The 20463-nt window shown below is 40.6% G+C and overlaps 1 protein-coding gene and 1 long non-coding RNA gene across 16 annotated transcripts in view; one reads left to right on the top strand and one right to left on the bottom strand.

The window, feature by feature from the left end:
* WWOX (WW domain containing oxidoreductase) overlaps nt 1–20463 on the bottom strand; it is a 946892-nt gene that overhangs the window by 912963 nt on the left and 13466 nt on the right. For 6 of the 7 annotated variants that reach the window (XM_077890926.1, XM_077890924.1, XM_077890923.1 and 3 more), the window contains exon 5: nt 11403–11468. The exons of the other annotated variant lie outside the window; for it this stretch is intronic. In XM_077890926.1, coding sequence (XP_077747052.1) covers nt 11403–11468 — 66 coding nt within the window. The remainder of the gene's footprint in view (nt 1–11402; nt 11469–20463) is intronic. 7 annotated transcript variants of the gene reach the window in all.
* Nucleotides 1–20463, top strand: part of LOC144310202 (uncharacterized) — a 49931-nt gene that overhangs the window by 17010 nt on the left and 12458 nt on the right. For 5 of the 9 annotated variants that reach the window (XR_013375896.1, XR_013375897.1, XR_013375901.1 and 2 more), the window contains exons 2-4: nt 5820–5869; nt 15562–15798; nt 16434–16482. This is a non-coding gene — a long non-coding RNA (uncharacterized LOC144310202). Of the gene's footprint in view, nt 1–1959; nt 2189–5819; nt 5870–15528; nt 15799–16433; nt 16483–20463 lie in introns of all 9 variants that reach the window. The other 4 variants (XR_013375898.1, XR_013375900.1, XR_013375894.1 and 1 more) reach the window with 4 other exon arrangements.

Below are 20463 nucleotides of genomic sequence, written 5' to 3'. Positions count from 1 at the left end.
GACCTTATTTGGACATGGGGTTTTTGCAGAGGTAATCAAGTTAAAGTGAGATCATTGGGATGGGCCCTAAAACTTTGGACTCAGCACGCATACAGGGAGAACATCATGTGAGCATGAAAAGGAGAATACACAAGCCAGGAGAGCCCTGGAACAGACCCTTCACTCACAGCCCGCAGAAAGAGAAAACTCTCCTGACACCTTGAATTTGGACTCCTAACCTCCAGAACTGTAAGGCAATAAATTTCTGTGGTTTAAGCCCTAGTCTGTGGTATAGCAACCCCAGGAAACTAATATACTTAACTTCTATGAGCCTCAGTTTCTTCATCTGTAAAAGGGGAATATTAAGAAGTACTCCTTGAGGGTTGCAGGAATATCAAATGAGATAGCTATGCAGAGTTCTTGGCAAGTTGCAAGCTCTTAAATACATTAGGCCTATCATTAATACAACATTAGCTAAAGTGCCCTCCATATGATTTATATCTCAAATTTCCCTATAAAAACCTAGCAATCTGTACAGGAGACTAAATAGGATAAATGATTCCTGGCCTCTGTAGTACCTATTCAACAATTAATCACTGGTACCCCAAATTCTTTAAAAAAAAAAAAAAAAGCATTTAGAACAGTATATTATAAACACCCGCATACAGCAGAGAAACTTAACATGAAAATCAGTGGTTGCCAGGAACAAGGGGCATGGGGGTGGGGGGAATAACAAATTGCCTGGGGCAAAGAAGCAAAAGGAACATTTCTGTGGAGGTGTAAATGTTCTATATCTTAACTAGTGGTAGGTTACCAAAGTGTACACATTTGTCAAAAGCCACATGTAAATTAAAATGTATGAGCTTTGTTATGTGAAACTTCCACTTCAAAAGGTTGATTTTTTTTAAGTGAATGTTTATGCCCATATTAAGAAAGAAAGAAAAAAAAAGCTGATCTAGCAGGAATGTAGAGTGAGCTGGTTACTTAAGTGAACATTCAAATGTTAGCTCTGAGCTTCCTGGCAACCAAGGCAAAGATAGGAAATAGAATTATTTATAATGCTCTCCTTATTAAATGAGAAAACACATACAAAGGTTTTAGGAGAGATGAGCTTTGTTTGCTTAACAACTCTCAGATTTTGTCAGAAGAATCCTTATATGAGAAATATGTGTTAATAGAATAAACCTGTGGTTTGCAAACTTTTTCTGTGAAGGGTACAATAGCCAATGTTTTAGACTTTGCAAACCATATAGTCGTAAGTCACCACTACTCAATTCTGCTATATTAAAATAACATGAAAGCAACCATAGACAATATGTATATGAGTGGGCATCACTGTGTTCCAATAAAACTGTATTTACAAAAATAGGCAAAGAGGGCTGGATTTGATCCATGCAACATAGTTTGCTGACCCCTGGAAGAGACAATGCACTTTCAAATCTAAGCCAAACGAGAACAAAGAATGGAAGGACATGAAGGCAACCTCAACCTATAAATTTTCTAGAACCCATGTGGATAACAATCACAGAAAATGTAATTTTAGATAGTTTATGAGATTCTCTGAAAGTATCTGTTAAAGAGTATCTCATTAAGACAAATATAAAACAAATTTTTTAAGTATTCAATTTGCATCGAAATCTTATTATACTGCTTCACTCTGAATTTCATTCAAATTCAACTTACTATAACTGCATTGGCTTTTCACTGCAGTGTTGGATATTTAACTATAAACTACATCCTGCCGCTCCCTTTGTGTGTAAAATTGACAAATGTGTTGTTTTTGGATTCCAGAATTCTGGGGAAAGCCAACTTAAATGAATTAAGATGACTAATGTGTTGATTCTGTTTCCAATCCAACAAAATGTTAATGTAAGAACCATGTCATATGATGCTATGTGTTTTAGTTCAAATTTAACATCAAATATTGAATAAGGCAGTTTCTAAGTAAATTACTAAGCTAAAAATATTCCTTCTGCATAGCAAGAACTCCATCTTGTTTAAAATAAATGGAAATTTGAACATCTTCGCTCAGATCAGCCTAAATAAGAAATTAGAAAAATGCAAACCTCCATTATAGTCAACAGTATTGATTCCGTCTTTCTGGAGAAAGTAGCACAATATTGTATATATCAAAGGATTCATTTAAATTGTGACTTCAAGGTTCTACATGGAACAAACAGGCAAAAACTGTGCTCTTCCAGTGTGCCAGGTGAGTAATCACCAAGGCACCATGAATACAGTCATGAGACTGACAACCCAGGTGTCTTCCAACATCCAGCTACTACGGGGTACCTGGCATTCCTAGTTGTTTTGCAGCATGAGAATGTTTATACAAATGTTTTCATTGCATTTACTTAACACTTGGCGGAGGAATTCCTGTGGCTATAACACACTGCCACACAGTTTTGTTTTAAGTAAACTAACATTAGTTTTTCGTCACATAATATTTGAGTAATTTCTATATCCAGAGAAGCAGTAACTGTGACACTTTTAAAAGCTGTTGGAAGTATTGCAACGCCTGAATGTAATTCCATAAATGTTTGCCACGTAACTTCCATGAATAAGACACTAAATGTCAGGTCTTAGATAGTCTGCTAATTCTAATGCCAAATCTTTCTGATTTCCTTAATTATACCTACTGACCACAAAAGAGGAATTTTAATAATTGTGAAAATCAAATCTATGAAGAGATTATTTTAAAAGAGAAATCAATAATTAGGGGGTCCCATCTTTCAAAAAAAAAAAAAGAAATTTAAAATTTTATAAGGAAGAATTTAGAAATCCAGTCTCTAGAAATGGAAACTACATAGAATATATGTATTTTGCCCCTAGGTTTTAGATTCAACTATGACAGCCTGTCAGTAACTGAAATTTTTTTCATTACCTGACAGTTACTTAGGAAATTTCCATTGTTTAGCACAGGATAATTCTGAAGTCAATAATTCTTTGTTAATTACGCGCTGATAAATTTCTATCAGAAAAGTAACCATTACAAAAAAGAAAGAAAAGGAAAAAAAGTTACCATTACCATAAAAAGAACAAAAACATCTCTAGGCATATTTTTAGTTCTATTCAATTCGATGACTTTTTTAATGAGTAAAAGGACTCTCCAAAGCAAGTTTCTGTTTAACTGCTACTAATGATTCTAGTTCCTTAAAAGTATCAGGATTTCTTAATTCAGTGTTCATTTCTTCCCCCTCAAAATCGCACACAAGTGCCCAGCTACAAATATATTTATTTTTCCCCTGTGGGAAGGGGCCAGAGGTTCCAGGACATTCTCAAAGGAGTACAGAGGCCTAGAATTTAACTTTTTTTTTTTTTTTTTTAAGAAGAAAGCTATGAAAACATTTTGTTTGTTCCTCTGAAGGGTAAACAGAAAGAGTATCATGTACTTGACCAAACAGAAAGAGTCCCAGAACAAGTCCATCTGTGCAATCATCCCCTTGTCCCCTAGCATCAGGAAAGGACCTTAACTATTATGACCTAAAATTGCCTCTGCAGCATCCTCAATAAGCAGCTGCCTGGCCGGTGCTTACACACCTTTGTGGCCGAAACTCATCTGCCCCAGGCAGCCTGTTCTGTCACTGGAAAGCAAGCATCCCCCAGTTAGTTCCTAATGGGTGATAAAAACAAGACAAAAGAGCAACTACTTCTGAAAATCAGTCACCATAAGAAAGCAAACTCCATGGGGGCAGGGGCTCGGAAGCAGGTTGTATATTGTGCTCACAGCAGTATCCCCAGACCCTAGAACAGAGATAGGTACACAGTAGGCACTCGGTAAGTAACTGTTAAAGGAATTGTTGTTGAAGGTCTGCTATGCACTGGGCAGCATCAATACTAGATGCCTTTTATAGCACGGTTCTTAAGGGGTTGAACTGTGTGTCATTCCAAGAAATGTACATTGAAGTCCTGACCCCCAGAATCTCAGAATGTGACCTTATTTGGAAAAGGGGCCTTTCCAGAAGGTAATCAAGTCAAAATTTGATCATTAGTGTGGGTGCTAGTCCAATATGACTGGTGCCCCTGTAAGAAGGGGAACTTGGACAGGGAAACAGACATGCACAGAGTGGAAATGTGAAGGGATACAAGGAACATGCCAGGGGAGCAGGAAAAAGACACTGGAATTGTGCTGCCAGGGCCAAGAACCACCCCCAGGCAGCTAGAAGCCAGAAGAGGCGAGGAAGGATCCTCCCCTACAAGTTTCAGGGGGAACAAGGCCCTGCTCACACCTGGACCTTACACTTCCAACCTCCAGAACCTGGAAACAAGGAACTCAGGCTGCTACTGAAGCCACCCAGTTTGTGGCACTTTGTTATGGCAGCCTTAGAAAACTAAGACAACAGAGAAGTCATCACAATGTGGGCCTGATCAATATCCCTAACAGAGAGCCTGCTAGCCTTTGGGGGGACCATGTGGTAGGGCAGTGCTTATCAGAGCAGGAGAGATCCAGTAATAGTGCAAGGGGGGACTGTACTGGACCCTTCCTGACACTCCCAAGTATCCCAGTCCAACATGACTCCAGCCCCTGTGACAACCACCAGCTCACATCAGGCGGTGGACAGACCCACCCGGGCTGCAGTGTTGGGTTTCCCTGACACTGTGGTATGGGTGCCGGTAGAAACCAACTTGGGATTCATCCATGTGCAACCCGCAATGCTAAGGTATTAATACCTGCAGAGGTACCCTTGTCTGATGGGGGTGGGAGCCAATGGGACAAATGTTTTCCCCCTTCATTCTGTAAGCAGACAGTTCCGAGATGCATTTTATAAGGCTCCTCTAGTGTTCCATGGAACTGAATGCTTTGCCGAGAGCATTGCTCAACTTATAACACACCCTTTCACTGCCTCTCCCTCCTTCCTTGTATAATCCTCTCATCCTTCATCATGCTCTCCAAAATCACATCCCTAATCATCTCCAGATAAACCCTGTCTCAGGTTCTGCTTTTTGGGGGAACCCAAGCTAAAATTTAAAAAAAAAAAAAAAAAAGAAAGAAAAGAAAAGAACTATTAAAACATTTGCAATACAGAAAACTTAGTAGTTTTTATAAAATGAATCAACGGAAAAGCCCCCAAGGAATGCTGCTTCCTTGCAGAATACTGTCCATTGGTTCCAGTTCTGTCCCTGGAAGTATCAAGCCAGGTTTCTCTCTCTCTCCTGGATAGCTATTGCAAGAACTAACTTACATAGACATTTCCCTCCACCCATTAACTACTAGGTTCTCTTGCAACATGCTTTGATGACTTTGTGAGCCCTTAGTTTGTCCGTGCTCCGACCAGAAGTGAACACGATATTCTAGATGTGGTCTGATCACTGGGACTGTGTACCTTTCTTTACAACACACCATGGAAGTTTCATCCAACCACAGGTATAAACAGGTTGTCTACAGCAGAGCCTTTCTTTTTGCAAATGTTAAGGGTTGCAAGAAACGTTGCATGGTAGAAACTTCTCGGAGCAGCTGTATGTAATAGAGATGCCAAATGATGATTGCTGTTCGGAAGACCCGTTTTCAACATGTGCTCCCCTTTCACATCAGTGGAGTGGTACATTAACCACTTTACTCTTGCTCTCCCGCAGCGTGGAGCACGTGGTTTTCGCAAGCTTGATTACAGTCTATGGCAGTTGGGTGATTACTACTGAAGTTAGGCAGACGCCTGCTGGCATCTCAGAGTGGGATCTCCCCGAATGTGTTTTATTATTGTACAGGAAAAAAAAATAAACAATTTTGAAAACAACTCAATCTAGAGATATGGATTCTTACCATATCTTTATTTCTGGGGAAAGGTCAATTAAATCCAGAGACATGTATTCTTGTTTTTTTCCTTTTCCCACCACATTGCAAGATGGGACGACAAACACCCGTAAGGAATTTACACTGGGAACCCACTGAAAGGTAAGTACCAGATTCAGTCTCTCATCTTCCTCTTCCCTTTTGTTTTCATATCCCTATTTTGGGCTAACCATATCATACACATCTTTACTGCTAAACTGAGTTCTAATTAAGCATTATAAAGAATAAAACAAATTAGCTGCATGTTATAAACATCCGTTAGCAAGTATAATAGCATGGTTCTTAATATGAGAAGTAAATTTAATAAAATTTAAAAGAAATATTTCATCGAAGACAGAATAATTAAAAGGCATACTGTGCTGTCAGCAAAACTGGGTTGGCTCCTGCAGTATCATCAGAGGGAGTGGTGCTGCTGTGCAATTTTGCAATTTTTCTACAGTGCAACCATTGGCTCTCCTGAAGATGGCGGAGCCAGCCACTCAAATGGCCACCCAAGAAACCATCTTCTGGACAGCTTCCGTCCCTTCAGCCATTTAGAAAGCTGATTCGTTCAAAAGAATTCCCACTTCCCTTGAATGAACCATCCCTGTGCCCCCTTGCCTGCTTTTCACGTCCCCCTGTGTTGCTTGTGAGGCTCACACATTCTAGAAAAGGTTTAAATGGATGTGGGAAAAAACAGGCCTGCTTCACTCTCTCTGTTCTGTCACATTCTGTTTCATTCAAGTGAACATCTTAAATCAGATCCTTTTTACCTCTTTTAAGAAAAACTTAATTTCTCTATGTTGGCATACATATGAAATTATTCATGATAAAATCTTTTTAAAAAATAAATGTGAGACTTAATCCCAGAAACAAAACAATAGATAAGACAACTCATAGTGAGCAACACAAGATGACAGACATCATGTCACACTGGATACTTTCATTTCATCTCACTGGATTCTCCAACTCTGAGAAGCCAGCATCATGGTGCCCACTTTGCACATGAGGAAACAAAAAAACAGAGACTCGGGGGTTAAGTATATAGTCCAAGTACCCAGAGTTAGCAATTTGGAAAGTAACAGAGGTTTAAAAAAAGAACGAACACTATGTCTAGTTATCCAAGAAAAGACGGAGGGCTCAAAATCTAAAAGAAAAACAGACAGTGGATTCTGGACACACATCAATGTTGGAGTCTAATCTTCTAAGGTTTAATAATTTTAACCATCTTAGTTTTTTATTGTTGGAGGGAAAGTGAGGGAGGTAGCATTCCCATTTCAGATATGCCTTTCTGGATGAAGGGACTTCCATTTGTGTTAACACCCCAGGCCTCTCCGTCTTGCCATCATTTACGCCTGTCCATGGAAGGCAATGTACCTCGTGTGGTTAGGAAACATGAGAACTGGACCCACGCAGCACTGCCTTCCTCATTTATAGATATCACACACCCTGCCCTGCTGCAAAGGTGGGCCCTGCCCTCACAGAAGCTCTGACGGCATCCAGTACTGACCCATCACCCCATCTCATTCTAGCATTTAGGATTAGAAAGCCCACTGGCCCACACATATAAACCATATTCTTCAGCATCCACTGGACCAGTCATTAAGGTGATACTTTAGTCTTCCGTTTGCCTTATTGTTTGCCCTATTTCTCTATACCTTCAGAACTTGGGAAGGAGAAAGTATGCAATGTGCTGGGCCCTTCAAACCTCAACACTTCTTTAGGGGCTAACAGACCAATCTGAGCTCAGACTTCTGTTTTTGGAGTAAAAAGATCTATGTTCCTCAAGTCTCTGTAATTTAAGAAGAATGTGGCTACACATTTCAAAACAGTTTAGAACTTAATAAACAGATGTGATATAACAGCACATCAATCGGCTTTGTCCCCTAGACCCAAGAGCATTCACAAGTCACATGATTGAGACTAGTCCTCATAAGGTCTAAAAGGAGGGACATGTGAGGGGTGAACACCAAAGTACACATCAGGAAACAAGATCCTGTGTCCCGGGAGTCCAATAAGCCTATTATAAATTTGAATCTATACCATAAGAGAATACTTTTTTCTCAGCTATAATGTTATTCTTTGTTTCACTGTATCACTATAATTTTTAAAAAGCATAGGCATATCATGAAATCCCATGCTTTGTAAAAGATTCCATTATAAGAGTAATCATTATTGAACCTTTTAGCCCAGACGTAATTTCTTACATGTTACAACAAGTTTGGCACGCATTGTGAATTTCAGCCAAGGTTGATAAAGTTCAATAACTTGGCTAACCAACCATGTGTACTACTCATTATAGAAGTAATAAATAGATTCATCAAAATGGACATGAAAAAGCCATAAGAAAATCGGATGCCATTTCCAGCCTGCCTCATAAAAGCACCTCTTGGACTTTAATATAATTTTATATACAGTTATCACAGCTACCCATCATTCAATACCAGGCATATATAAAACAATCATCCACCCACATTTGCATGCTGAATAAATTCCAGTTACACAGGTGAATTCTCTATTCTACAGATCTCAATAGTCACATAAATGCACATATTGCTTATATGTTCAACTTCTAAAAGAATTCACATCAAGTAGAAAAGAAAATCTCATTTTCCTTCGGATTATCTTTTTGGGACAGTTTTAGCAGAAATGCTTTTTTTTTTTAAGTAATACTTTTGGTCTAATTATTCTTTTAGCTTTCAGTTATCTTTAACTTTTGATAACTGAAACATCTAGCAACAAGAAAGCCTGATTCAGACCAATGTCATCACTGGAAGAAAGAAGTCTCCGTTTACGGAACCAAAGACTCCCCAGTGATCAAATAAACAGAACTCAACAGAGCTGGCTTCCAATATCTGAACACAATTAACAAAGTTTCCTTGAGTGGGATAATAACTCTTTTGAGTGACAGCACAGCTGAAATATCCAAATCTCCCTACTGTGTGTCTCTATTATGCTTCTACAAGAAACTCAAACACTACTTCTTGAAGGAAGCTAAAAGCCTACCCTTCTCAGAAAGGAATCTTCCTCTACATCTGGTCAACCACCATCTGGTGGAGCTGGCTAACATCATGCTCCAAACCAAACATTAAAAGTCATGTTGCACACTTCGAACACCGTCTTGTACTTGTTCACACTCTGCTGGGTAAAGAACTATTCCTGAATTGTCACATTGGGTGAGCCTCCCTCCGTGCCAGGAGGGGAAGCCAGAGGGGTACAGTCTGCACCCTCTATTTCTCAGCAAGGCCGGAATACAGTGGGAGACAGGTTTGTCTACATGGCAGGGTCTGCTCTGTTACAGCATGTGGATTTTTCAGTGTGCGGACAACATCTTTTCTGCCTCACTTCTGCTCTCTGCCATTCTTGCTGTGCCATCAGCACCACAAGTCACCAGAAACTTCCTCTTGCTTCAATATAATGCTTTCTTCTGGATTTTCTCTCTTGTATAAGTCCTCACAGTGGGATCACTGCATGATAATATTATAAATATCCTCATACTCTCCTGGTTCTTTTCACAACTACCATGGGAAAAAAGCACAATCAAGCTTTCTAAAACCAAGTTATAGTCTTAACAGCAAGGAAAATCTTCCTTGTATTAATTACAAATAGCACTTAAATCATCACAACTTTAGCCAAATGATGTCAATTTTTAACTCAGCATAACCAGGACGCTCTAACAGTGGAGTACTTTAGTTTCTCAAGAAGTTCACAACTGTCAAATTCTTCCAGGAGCTTATATGCCATAATGACAGATACTGATGTACAGAAATATTGAAGTAAAACACGAAAGTAAACAGAGAATGAAGAGGTGAGCCGGAGATATGCTGTGAATAACAGAAGCAATGAAAAAGAGCTGAAAGGAGCTAAGGAAAGAGGTGTTCAACATCTCCCAAGAGGCTTAGGAAACGCATCACATGCAGCAGGCATTACACGCACCGCCTACACACAAAACAGTCTCTGTCATGTCCCTACTAGTAGCTGCTGTGATGCCCAGCATGAAAAATCTGGTGAAGTTTATGAAGATTTCTGATAGCTACCCAGAAAAGCTACCGGTAATAGCAGATAGTTGCCTATCACAGGCTTACAACAAAGCCAGGACGTCTGCCAGCATATGGACTCTGAGATCCAATACTAGTATTTAAGCAAAGACATAGTCAACATGAACAACATTTGCTGCTTTCTTATCACAAGACTTAACTCTCCCCAACAAGCGTGCACGCACGCGTACATGCTGCACCATACAACACAAAGCCATTCTTGCAGGAAATGGTTAAGGAATGTCTAAGAAAATACACATGGCTCCCTAACACCTGTGTAAGATCCACAAAATCTGTTAGGGAGATGGAAGTATTTTACCATCCACTTGGAATCCCTTATTTCTAAATGTGACAAGTCCGTAGTGTTTTGTTGCCTTCCCAGCTCAGCTCAGCCTTCAAGTGCATCTACTGCTTTTGCAAGCTGGCGTCCCTATGGTTAGCCTCTTGAGACGTGTAGTCTAGAAGCTTCAGCAGTTCCATCTTTATGTTCATTTAAAGCCATCAGATTTGTTCTTCAGGGGTAAGTCTGAAATTGTTTCACCTTCAGGTACTTCTCTATGACCAGTTTCAACAGAACGTGTGATATTTAAAGAAAGTATCTTTTGAACATTAAACACGATTAAATTCTTCATCCCAAACAAGACCAGCTTTATAATAACTAAAACTTGCAACCTCAAAGTCACCCCATAAAGAATGAGTGTGCCATCCTAAAATTTAAAAACTCTAGAGTTTTGCTAACTTTTTTTAAAAGAAATTTTGTTTGAGAAAGAGAGAGAATATGCTCACACACAAGCATGAGGAGGGAAGGAGGGAGGGAGTGGGATAGGGAGAAGCACACTCCCTGCTGAACAGGGACCCTGATGCAGGCCTTGTTCCCAGGACCCCAGGATCATGACCTGAGCTAAAGGCAGATGCTCAACCACTGAGTCACCCAGGGGTTCCAGTTTAGCTAACTTTTAAGTTTTACATAATAGGTAATTAAAAAAAAAAAAAAAAAAAAAAAAAGGCTTGCTGGGAGTTCATGGATCCAAATATTATCCAAAAACGTGACCACTGTCTCTGGAGCCTTGACAGAATGTAAAATGCTATGTTTAAGCTATGATTTTCTACCTAATGTTCAAATACTGTGCTCTGCAGCCTCTACCATTCAAGGAGCTGGAAGATGGAACAGAGTAAAGAAGAATTATGGCAATTATAAAACCTCACTGGTACACACGGTCAGGTTAATAACCAGCATTAGCAGAGCTCAGCTACACCATCAGCAACTTGGGGAACAGAGAGCCTGGAGCTCCAGAGCTAAGGCAAAAACACTGGGCACAGCGTAGGAGCGAGCCAGAGAGACAGACCTGGAGAAGCAATCCGTCCATAAACAAAACGAGTAAGCATGCCACTCAAACCAACTGCTAGACTATCTGAGCAGTTAACGACTGCTTTAGACTTTAAAGCATAGACATCAAAAGACACAGGATAAGCTTTAAAAACAATCATAGGAGAGCTGCATGCTTACTACCACAAGGCAAGCAACGAAACTGTGATTAATGTAAATTACAGAATAAGCAATTACACCTGACCACAAATCCACAGACTGTTCTTTGAGTTTAAAGCGGCTTTTTGCTCACCCTGTGCGTACTGCAGGTTTGGCTTTCTTTTCTGGTTGCTCGGAAGATGCAAAAGTGGGAACGAAGCTTAAGAAAAATCAGAGACTGATGGTAAGACTTTGTTTAGTAGAGATAGCAAAAGTTCTTAATTTACAGCAGCTTTGGTGATCATTTGCAGATGTCTTCCAGAGAATTAAAAGAAAAAAAGGCTTTAGTATCTCTACTTTTAAATACAGATACAGAAATACAGAAATAATTAGGAGCTACCAAGAGTCAAACACATGCCTACAGGGAAATGTGTGGTTAAAACAAACAAACAAACAAACAATTATACCATAAAGGAATGTTAAATGCTCTCTAGAAGCACAGAGATCAAGCCATTAGTATTTTGGTTAGTTTCTGGTCCCTTGGGGACCGGTTCTACACTGAAGAGTTGGCACCTAGTACTACTCAGTAGTGTTGTTGACTGCACAAAGGCTTGATCAAAGGGCGTTTCTGTGGCTATGAGCCAGCCAGTCCACTCTCCATGCAGCCCTCATCACAGACCCTAAACCAGGTTCTAGGCTCAAGAATCCACAAGAACCAGGCAGGTTCTGGACACTAATCATATAAAATAGTCTTGGCTAGTTGCAGGGAGATGGACTGCTGGGGTAAAGATAAAGATGTCTCAGCCTCAGAGCAATTCTGCTGGGTGGGCATAGGACCCCAGTGTTGTCAGTTCTTCTGATTTTTTGAGAGTCAGAAATCAGGATTACTTTTCAGTAAAATATCCTGATTTTAATATGTTGACAAGTAATCTAAGACAAAACCAAACAAAAAATATTACAGACTATTGTTATCTCTGTTCTGGTTGGGAGGCTCTACACTTAACTACATGGTCCCCACCTAGAGGAACGAGCAGGCATAAAAATGTCCCCCTCCCTTCATCGCTATCACATGATACTGAGTTACGCAGTGGCAATACACGGAAAGCCCTGGACATTTATACACCACCCCACTTCAGACAAGCTCAAACCGGAGAAAATGAGGTATCACAGAGTTGCTCCCAAACTTAACAGCATTAGGCCCAACAGACCAGACTTTTTTCTAGAAAAAAATCACTCAGCCCAAAGAACCATTTAGGTAAAAAAATAATAATAATTAAAAGAACCATTTAGGTAGGGAAGAGGTGGAGTGAGAACAGAAGTTTTTGATGCCGACATTGAAAGAGGGCAGACTGAATAATGGTCCCCCAAAGATGCCCAAGTCCTCCTAATCCCTGGAACCTGGGAATGTTACCTTATATGGCAAAAGGGACTGCAGAGGGATGGCCTGGGTGGCTCAGTGGTTAAGCACCTGCCTTCGGCCCAGGGCGTGATCCTGGAGTCCTGGGATGGAGTCCCGGGATCGAGTCCTGTGTCGGGTTCCCTGCGTGGAGCCTGCTCCTCCCTCTGCCTGTGTCTCTCATGAATAAGTAAATAAAATCTTTAAAAAAAAAAAAAAAAAAAAAGGTTGGGGGGAAACTGTAGATATGGTTTAAGACAAGGGCCCTGAGATGGCAGGTCACCCTGGATCATCTAGGTGGGCCCCATGAAATCAAAAGCGTCACTGTAAGAGGGAGATTGGACTTCACAAGAGGAGGTGATGTGATGTGGAAGCAGAAAGTGGGATGACACAGACAGAAGGAGGAGGAAATGACCACCCACCAAGGAACATGGTCGGTCATGTGAAGCTTTATAAAAGGCAAGGAAATAAGGATTCCCACCCCCCACCCTCCCACCCCCCACCCCCGGAGCCTGTGAAGGAGCCAGCCCTGCTAACACCAAGTTCAAGCCCGGCGAAATGGATTTCAGACTTCTCAGCTCCGGAACCATAGGTGAACAAATGTGTATTGTTTCATTAAAGGAAATATGTATGGAACATACAACTGACCAGCACACACATGTGCACTCAGGAGAGTCTGAGAGTCCCACGACAGAAACGTGCAAACACTACCAGTGTTCCTTTCTTAAGTCCCTCTTCGATGAGGCCAACAGGCAATGGAAGCCAACCACCGAGCAAAGCAGGAACTCAATAGGTAAATGCCCAGAAACCAACAGCTCCCAAGTCATCTTTTCGTGCTGAAAGGATGGTATCCCTTGCCAAAAATCTGACTCCGCTCTCTGAGATGTTTCCCCGTATGGATCTGTTACAGTGCTCTCTACCTTGTCAAACACTCAATCTGGTAACTGTACATGAATGAGGAATTGGAACTTCCTTCACTAATAGATAAAGTTGTAATGGCATTGTTTTCTTTCTTTTTTTTCTTTTTTTTTTTTTTTTTTGATAATGCATTTGGAATGCAATGACAATCTTTCAGCTAATAGAAGCTTCTTGAACCCAGCTGCTGAATTCAGAAGCCACAGCCGCCATACTGTACAACACAGCCATGCAGAAAACCTTAAGGCAGTCAGAAGACAAATCGAAAGATGCAAAAAGTTTTGAGATTTCATCCTCCTTACAGGCATCGGTGGCTGACACAGCAGAGTCTCTCCATTTGAAAGAGATTGATTATTTTCATTCTTTTCATTCATGTGATCACCAGGAAAACCAAGTTTCCAGAATCAAGATGTTGCTGGCAATTTTGTTGATGTCATGCGGGCAAACAGCACCCGGCTCACTCTTCCCACATCCATCTGCGTTAGCTCTGCGTTGTGAGCAGAGAGAAGGGGCCCTGAACAGCTGAAACTTTAGGGAACCAGGAAGGAAATGTTATTGTCCCACAGCTGACAACGTCTCCACCTATGAAAGATGCCCCAACACAACTACAACCCGTGGCCATTCTGCCTCTGCTGTGCATCCCGTTACCCCGGATTTCTGAGTGTCTAGCTAGAGTCACAGCCCAGCCTGCCAACTCTGGAGTGGATGGGATCTGCTAACCTTTCCTAGTCCTCACCACCAAATCGACCATGCAGTACACAGCAAAGTTACTTGAAATCAGGTTACCTTTCTGAACTCTGGGGGAGATACTTGGTAGAAACTCAGCATATCCTAACAATAACAAATCCAAGAGATCCTATTTTATTCCATCCATTAAGGAATTAAATTACTTGCTTCTTCCTGCCTCCACCTTCCTCCAAACCTAAAGCCTCCTCCTCCTCCTCCTGAAAGCTTCTCTTTTCTGACAACCATTAGGTTTCTTTTTCCACAACTGTGAGCAACCACATAATCGTATGGTACTCTTCACGACTGCATTTGCATGTTGTCTTTTATCTGATCTTTACAAAGTAGGTGACAGAAAATATTATTCCCTTGATTTTACAAATGAGGAGAGTAAGGCTCAAAATACTTAAGTGACTTGCCTTATGTCAGGTAAGTTTATGACCACCTGTCTCACGGGCCAGTTCTCACCCTGACATGTCCCCAGGAGTCTCCAATAAAACCTATCATTCCCATTTAAGTGAAAATTCAATTCAAATGCTGATACAGTGTCTGATATGAACCAGTAAATGGGATGGCAAACTTGGGACATTTATGCAGAATATACCAGGCAGTCCTAGAAACCGTTGTAAGCTCTAGAGAACAAGTGCTCTCAAGCTATGCTCTCCTGATAAAGACGTTACCATGATGCATTCGTTTCAGGTTTAATGGTGTTCCTTGCTTTTCGCTGCCAAGCTTAATAGATTGTTTTTTTCTTCCTTCGCTGCAACAAAAATAATCTTGTCCTTTCTCTCTCTCTCTCAATACTTTTTTCCTGGATGAAGCTACTATCTGACCTCCAACCAAAAAATACCTAAAATGTTCCTTTCACACCAAAGACAAGTCAATGTCTAAACCAGTTATTTAGAAAGGTCATTTTAGGACAAACTCACAGATACCAAAGCAGCCTTTTGAGGATCCAAGAACCAGGAAGCTAGGAAAATACCAAACTAATTTCAGTAACTTGATCGCCCTGTCTCCCATTCCCAAAATGCCTGCAGTTTATTAAGTGCCTGCAATGTCGAGCAGGCAATTCCCTGGGCACTCTGGAGTTCCCATCTTTAAAAACTTTGCAAAACAGGAATATCAGCTGTGTTTTATAGATGTAGAGCAAGAGTTCAGAGAAGGGAAGTAACTTGCCCCAAGACACTCAGATGGGACACGGTAAGGCCAGGTTTTGAAACTAGGTCACGTCTGCTTCCCGAGCCAGGATTTCTTCTCATGCACCCTGCTGCCTCTCCAGATAGAAACTCGCTACCTATCAAGCTTCCCCTGCCTGTCAGCAGAGCTATTTTCAGCAGTGGTACAATTTCACCACGCGGGAGCCAGGCTCATCAAATGAGATAATGCACAGAAAAGCTCTGAAGAGACGTAACTGTCGTTAATAGAAGATCTGGGGGAAATCTGCAAAAACCAAAAGAACCAAATGTTGCCCGTGCTGCTACCTTGGGACTCAATCACCCTGGTCAGTGGCCAACTGGTGAGTATTCTGGGGTGCACTCCCTCCTTGGATGCAGGTATTAAGCAGCAGTGCCCATGATGTGAGGCATAGCTGGTGTCACAGATAAGACATATGCTTAAAAGTTTTTAGTGAAGCAAATGGGAGTTAGGCCAACTTCTTCCTCATGATTTCCCTCTTGATTACAAGATTGAATGTATACTTAAAGTAACAGACACTTTGAGATAAATTAACTTCTAAGAGAAAGGGACATTCTGAAGATTAAATTATACCCCATGAATGAAGCAATCAATTAACGATCAATACATACCCAATAGTTACGAATATAAGATGAAAACGTAACTCATAAAAGAATAAATATAAATGGCCAAATGAGGAGCTGATCGATCTTACTAATAATCAGAGACATGCAAATATAAGTGACACTTCAGAGAAAGAAAAGCTCATCTCCAAGGTTGGCAAGAATGCAGGGCAAACGCGTATTCAAATTAGTACAAGTTTCCAAGGGGTGTGGTTTGATGAAAAACAGATCAAGATATTAAGGTTAGGGGACAAATCCCTTGATTCAGCAATTCCACTTCCAGAAAATAAAACTATAAAATAGACACGGATGGGTACAAACATTTAATCACAAAATGCTTCTCTCCACTCGACAGCCATCACAAAAAGCTGAAATTCACCCAAATGTGCCACAGCGGGAGAACGGTAAGAACCACATTGAGAAAATACCACGCAACTTCTTAAGATGTTGTCAATATGTAACGGCAGGGAAAGGCGGTCACGTTCCACAGTTAAACAGAAAAATCACAGGCGGAGGGAAGGGAAAAATGCTCAGAATCCTATGTGATAAATATTAACATTTATGTCCAGCCATTAAGAATTTGGGGTGATTTTTTTTTCTTATCTACATCTTTATTTTTACTTAACTACACATTCTAAGTGTTTCATAAGGAATTTATACCAATAACAAATAATTTTAAATTACTTAAATGTGAAGGCATGTAAAGCTAATCTAGCCTAACACCTGGCATATATAGAAGCTTGACAAACGCCAGCTCCCGTTCCCCCATAATCCTTCCCCACCACCAAAGAGGGATTCGGCAGAGAAGCCGTCAGCGTACTAACCCACGACTGAGCAGCAGACACCATGTGTGCCTCAATCCTCCCTGCAGACACCACTCCCGGCACACAGCCTGCCACAGACCGAGCGTGAAAGCCTGGTTAAAATAAATTTGTCGATTTCGGACTGGATGAGCTGCTTGGGAAGAGCTTAGTCAGGACTGTGCCCTGTTCCTTGCGGCAAGAAGGCACCAAGCAGAATGCAGAGGGCCCAGAAACGGGGTCCAACGTTCTCCGCTCTAGCCCTGCAACCCACACCTCAAGAGCTGTGTGATCTCAGGCAAGTTACTTCACCTCTCTGTGCTTTCATTCTGACTCGATTTCAAGATAGCTGTGAACACTGGGGTGGGAATTAAATAAGGCACGTGTGGAATCTTTGTGACTGAATTCTAAAGAGCTACCAATATGAAACAACATGACAGTGATCAATAAACACTAGTCTGGAATAATTAAGTACATTTTACAGGTAAGAGTAAAAACAAAAAAAAATATATTTTATTAGTTTTCACTTCCATTTCCATACGACTACACAAGAAACTGCTTTGATTCTGATTTTGTTCCTCTTCTCAAGAGATAATTCGTTCACAGGAAAGGCCTAACTCTATCCACCTTGCTAGTCTCTCCTCAACCCTAAAGAAATATTAAAAGCACTGGAATAGGAGCTTCCTTACCGCCGTCCCCTCCATATCATGCACACACCCTCTCCTGTTCTCGACTGCGTGAGCAGTCTTAGATCTTCTCTGAGTCCAGTGAGGAAACCCCAATTTGCTCTCAGAGACAGCACGATGGGAATATGGCTTATAACAAGAATCCAGAACACCAAGCAGCACTGCCTAATGAACAACTAACTCAAGATTTGGAACAATCAGATTCCAACCATGTAAAGCAACTCATTAAACAGGAGGACACTTCCTCCTTAACTCACTTAGTTGGGCTTGTATAGATAAAGACTGGCCCTTCATGAAATGTGGTGTTCTCTACTAAACCAAAAGAAGATCATAAATTTAGGCAAGAAACTCCTGCTTTTGGAATTTTGATGCATCTACCAAAGACTTCATTCAAGAGAGTTTTGCAAGAAGGCCCTACTCGTGACCCCTAACCATTATTCTGGAAAAGGCTGAGGATGTGAGTCTTAACAGTTTGTATACAGGCTGCAGTAAAGGACATGGGCCACGTCCTACTGAAAAGCGAGGGTCCAGGGGTGGTCTAACTGCCAGCATACCTTTTATTATAAAATCTGTAATAATTCCAAAGATAACCACCTAGTTTCAACAATTTTTATTTGACAAACAAGGGACACATCTGTATACGAATGACCAAGATATCTTTACTCTGGTGAAATCGTTTTGCAATGTTACAAGTATATTTGACAATGCTTTCAGTGCTCTTTCACTTTCAGGAGACAAAAAGTAAGCTGCTGAGCAAAAGGATAATATAAATAAAAGTATGTAACGTAGCGTATTCATTCCGTCCCCACTTAAAATTTGAAAATAAGCAGTTTCATAAAGCCAGAAGTGTTTCCTTTCCTGGGCCAAATCTCTGTTTGAGAGCTGAAGCATGCAATTAATGGGTTGCCTCAAACTTTAGAGAGCCAAAATAAAAATCACACTCCTTAAGATCTTGTATGCACAGAGCGCTGGTTACTTGCTTTATGTTAAGTATTTGGTTTCATATGGCCTCTCTGATTTAAGAAATACACACGGAGTCCAAAAGGACACGTTTCCTTTTAGTACAAAAACATACATTAATAAACAGTCTAATTACAAATAAATTATATAACACTGGGTGAGGCTAGGGTGGGAGGCGCAAGGAAACTCTATATTCTTAGAAAAAAATTCCAAGATCACCATGGCATTCTAAATGAACCTTAAACAGACACATTAATATTTAAATATTACAATTTCCACTTAGGGAAAGAAAAAAAAAAAACCACATTATTGATAGGCCAGCACACTCAAAACCAATAATGTCACGAAAACACATGCCCTTGTATAATTTGGCAGAACAAGCTGCTCCCTGAATACAATGGACCTTTTTATTAAATGGATCTCTTCATCCTTGGCATTTTATACAAAAAACAAAACCAAAAAAAAAAAAGAGAGAGAGAGAGAGAGAAGAGGAAAAAGAAACAAACATGACACTAGTAACGGTCTTCAGCTTGAACTCTTTCACCGAGAAGTACAAGGCCTAAAAGACATGTTAGGAAAGTAAAAGGCATTATTTAACAAAAATGAAAGCAAGACCAGCTGAGGAAGAAAACTATACTGGGACACCAGGGCTTTTGTTCGACTCTATCGCGGAGCAACAGAGCCCCCTAGTGGACGGAAGGTGGAACTGGAGGAAGACCCTCTTCTGGGCTGACTTCAGGGACCCTCGCTGTGTCTGTCAACTAGTAAGGAGAACCGAGAGAGAACGCTTACTTAAGTTGGGTATTCTGTGAAATAACTTCCAATTTTTCAGACTTTGTAAAAACGCTTGGCATCTCAAATCAGGGTAGAAGTCTTATCTTTTAAATATTTGCTTTAAATGATCTTGAGCTTCTGTCCATGAACCCCTACCCTCTCTTGTGCTGGCCACTCAAATAAAGACCTTAGCCGACATGCAAGTGTAAAATTCAACTCTTCTCGTATGACAAAAAGTTTGACATCTAATCAGGCACACACATATGGCGTACATGATCTATGTGTCATTATGTATATAGTTATTCATGCATAATGTTTTTAGTGAGTATCAATGATGAGGTGAAGCTCATTAGGATATTTCAGTCAGTCTCTTCCTTTAGGTATATAGCTTCTCTGATACTCTTAAGGTTTCCAGTATACCCAACTCCATGTCCACTGAGCTAGATCATGTGATCGCCATGGATATTCAATGTCTAAGAATATTTAACTGCAAAATGGTTTATTCATAAGGCACTAATTCTCAATTTTATGTAATATCATTAAAGGACTTTTTCCAGTACTGTCAAAAATCTCAATAGCAAAATAACTTTAAAATCTCTTTACTTATAATATGTGGATATATTTTAGCACAAATGTTCTGGGATTTTTGGTTTTTCTAAGTTTTATTTATTTTGGAGAGAGAACGAGTGAGCTCGGGGAGGGGTAAAGGCAGAGGGAGAGAAAAAAATCTCCAGCAGACTCCTCACTGAGCAGAGTTCAACATGCAGTTCGATCCCAGGACCCCGAAATCATGACCTGAGCCGCAACCTAGAGTCAGCCACTCAACAGACTGAGCCACCAAGGTCACAAATATTTTTAATTTTTAATTTAATATACTCTCAAAAGGTTATTTTTTTTTTATTTTTATTTATTTATGATAGTCACACACAGAGAGAGAGAGAGAGAGAGAGGCAGAGACACAGAGGGAGAAGCAGGCTCCATGCACCGGGAGCCCGACGTGGGACTCGATCCCGGGTCTCCAGGATCGTGCCCTGGGCCAAAGGCAGGTGCCAAACCGCTGCACCACCCAGGGATCCCAAAAGGTTATTTAGATTGAGAAATTTTCCCTCTACAAAGCACCAGGTTCCTAAAAAGAAGATAAATGCCAAGATCCCACTATTTTGAG

Source organism: Canis aureus, chromosome 3 (genome assembly GCF_053574225.1).
Source record: "Canis aureus isolate CA01 chromosome 3, VMU_Caureus_v.1.0, whole genome shotgun sequence".
Lineage (NCBI taxonomy): Eukaryota > Metazoa > Chordata > Mammalia > Carnivora > Canidae > Canis > Canis aureus.
The sequence above is the reverse complement of the archived record's forward strand: the minus strand, read 5'-3'. Positions and strand labels throughout refer to the sequence as shown.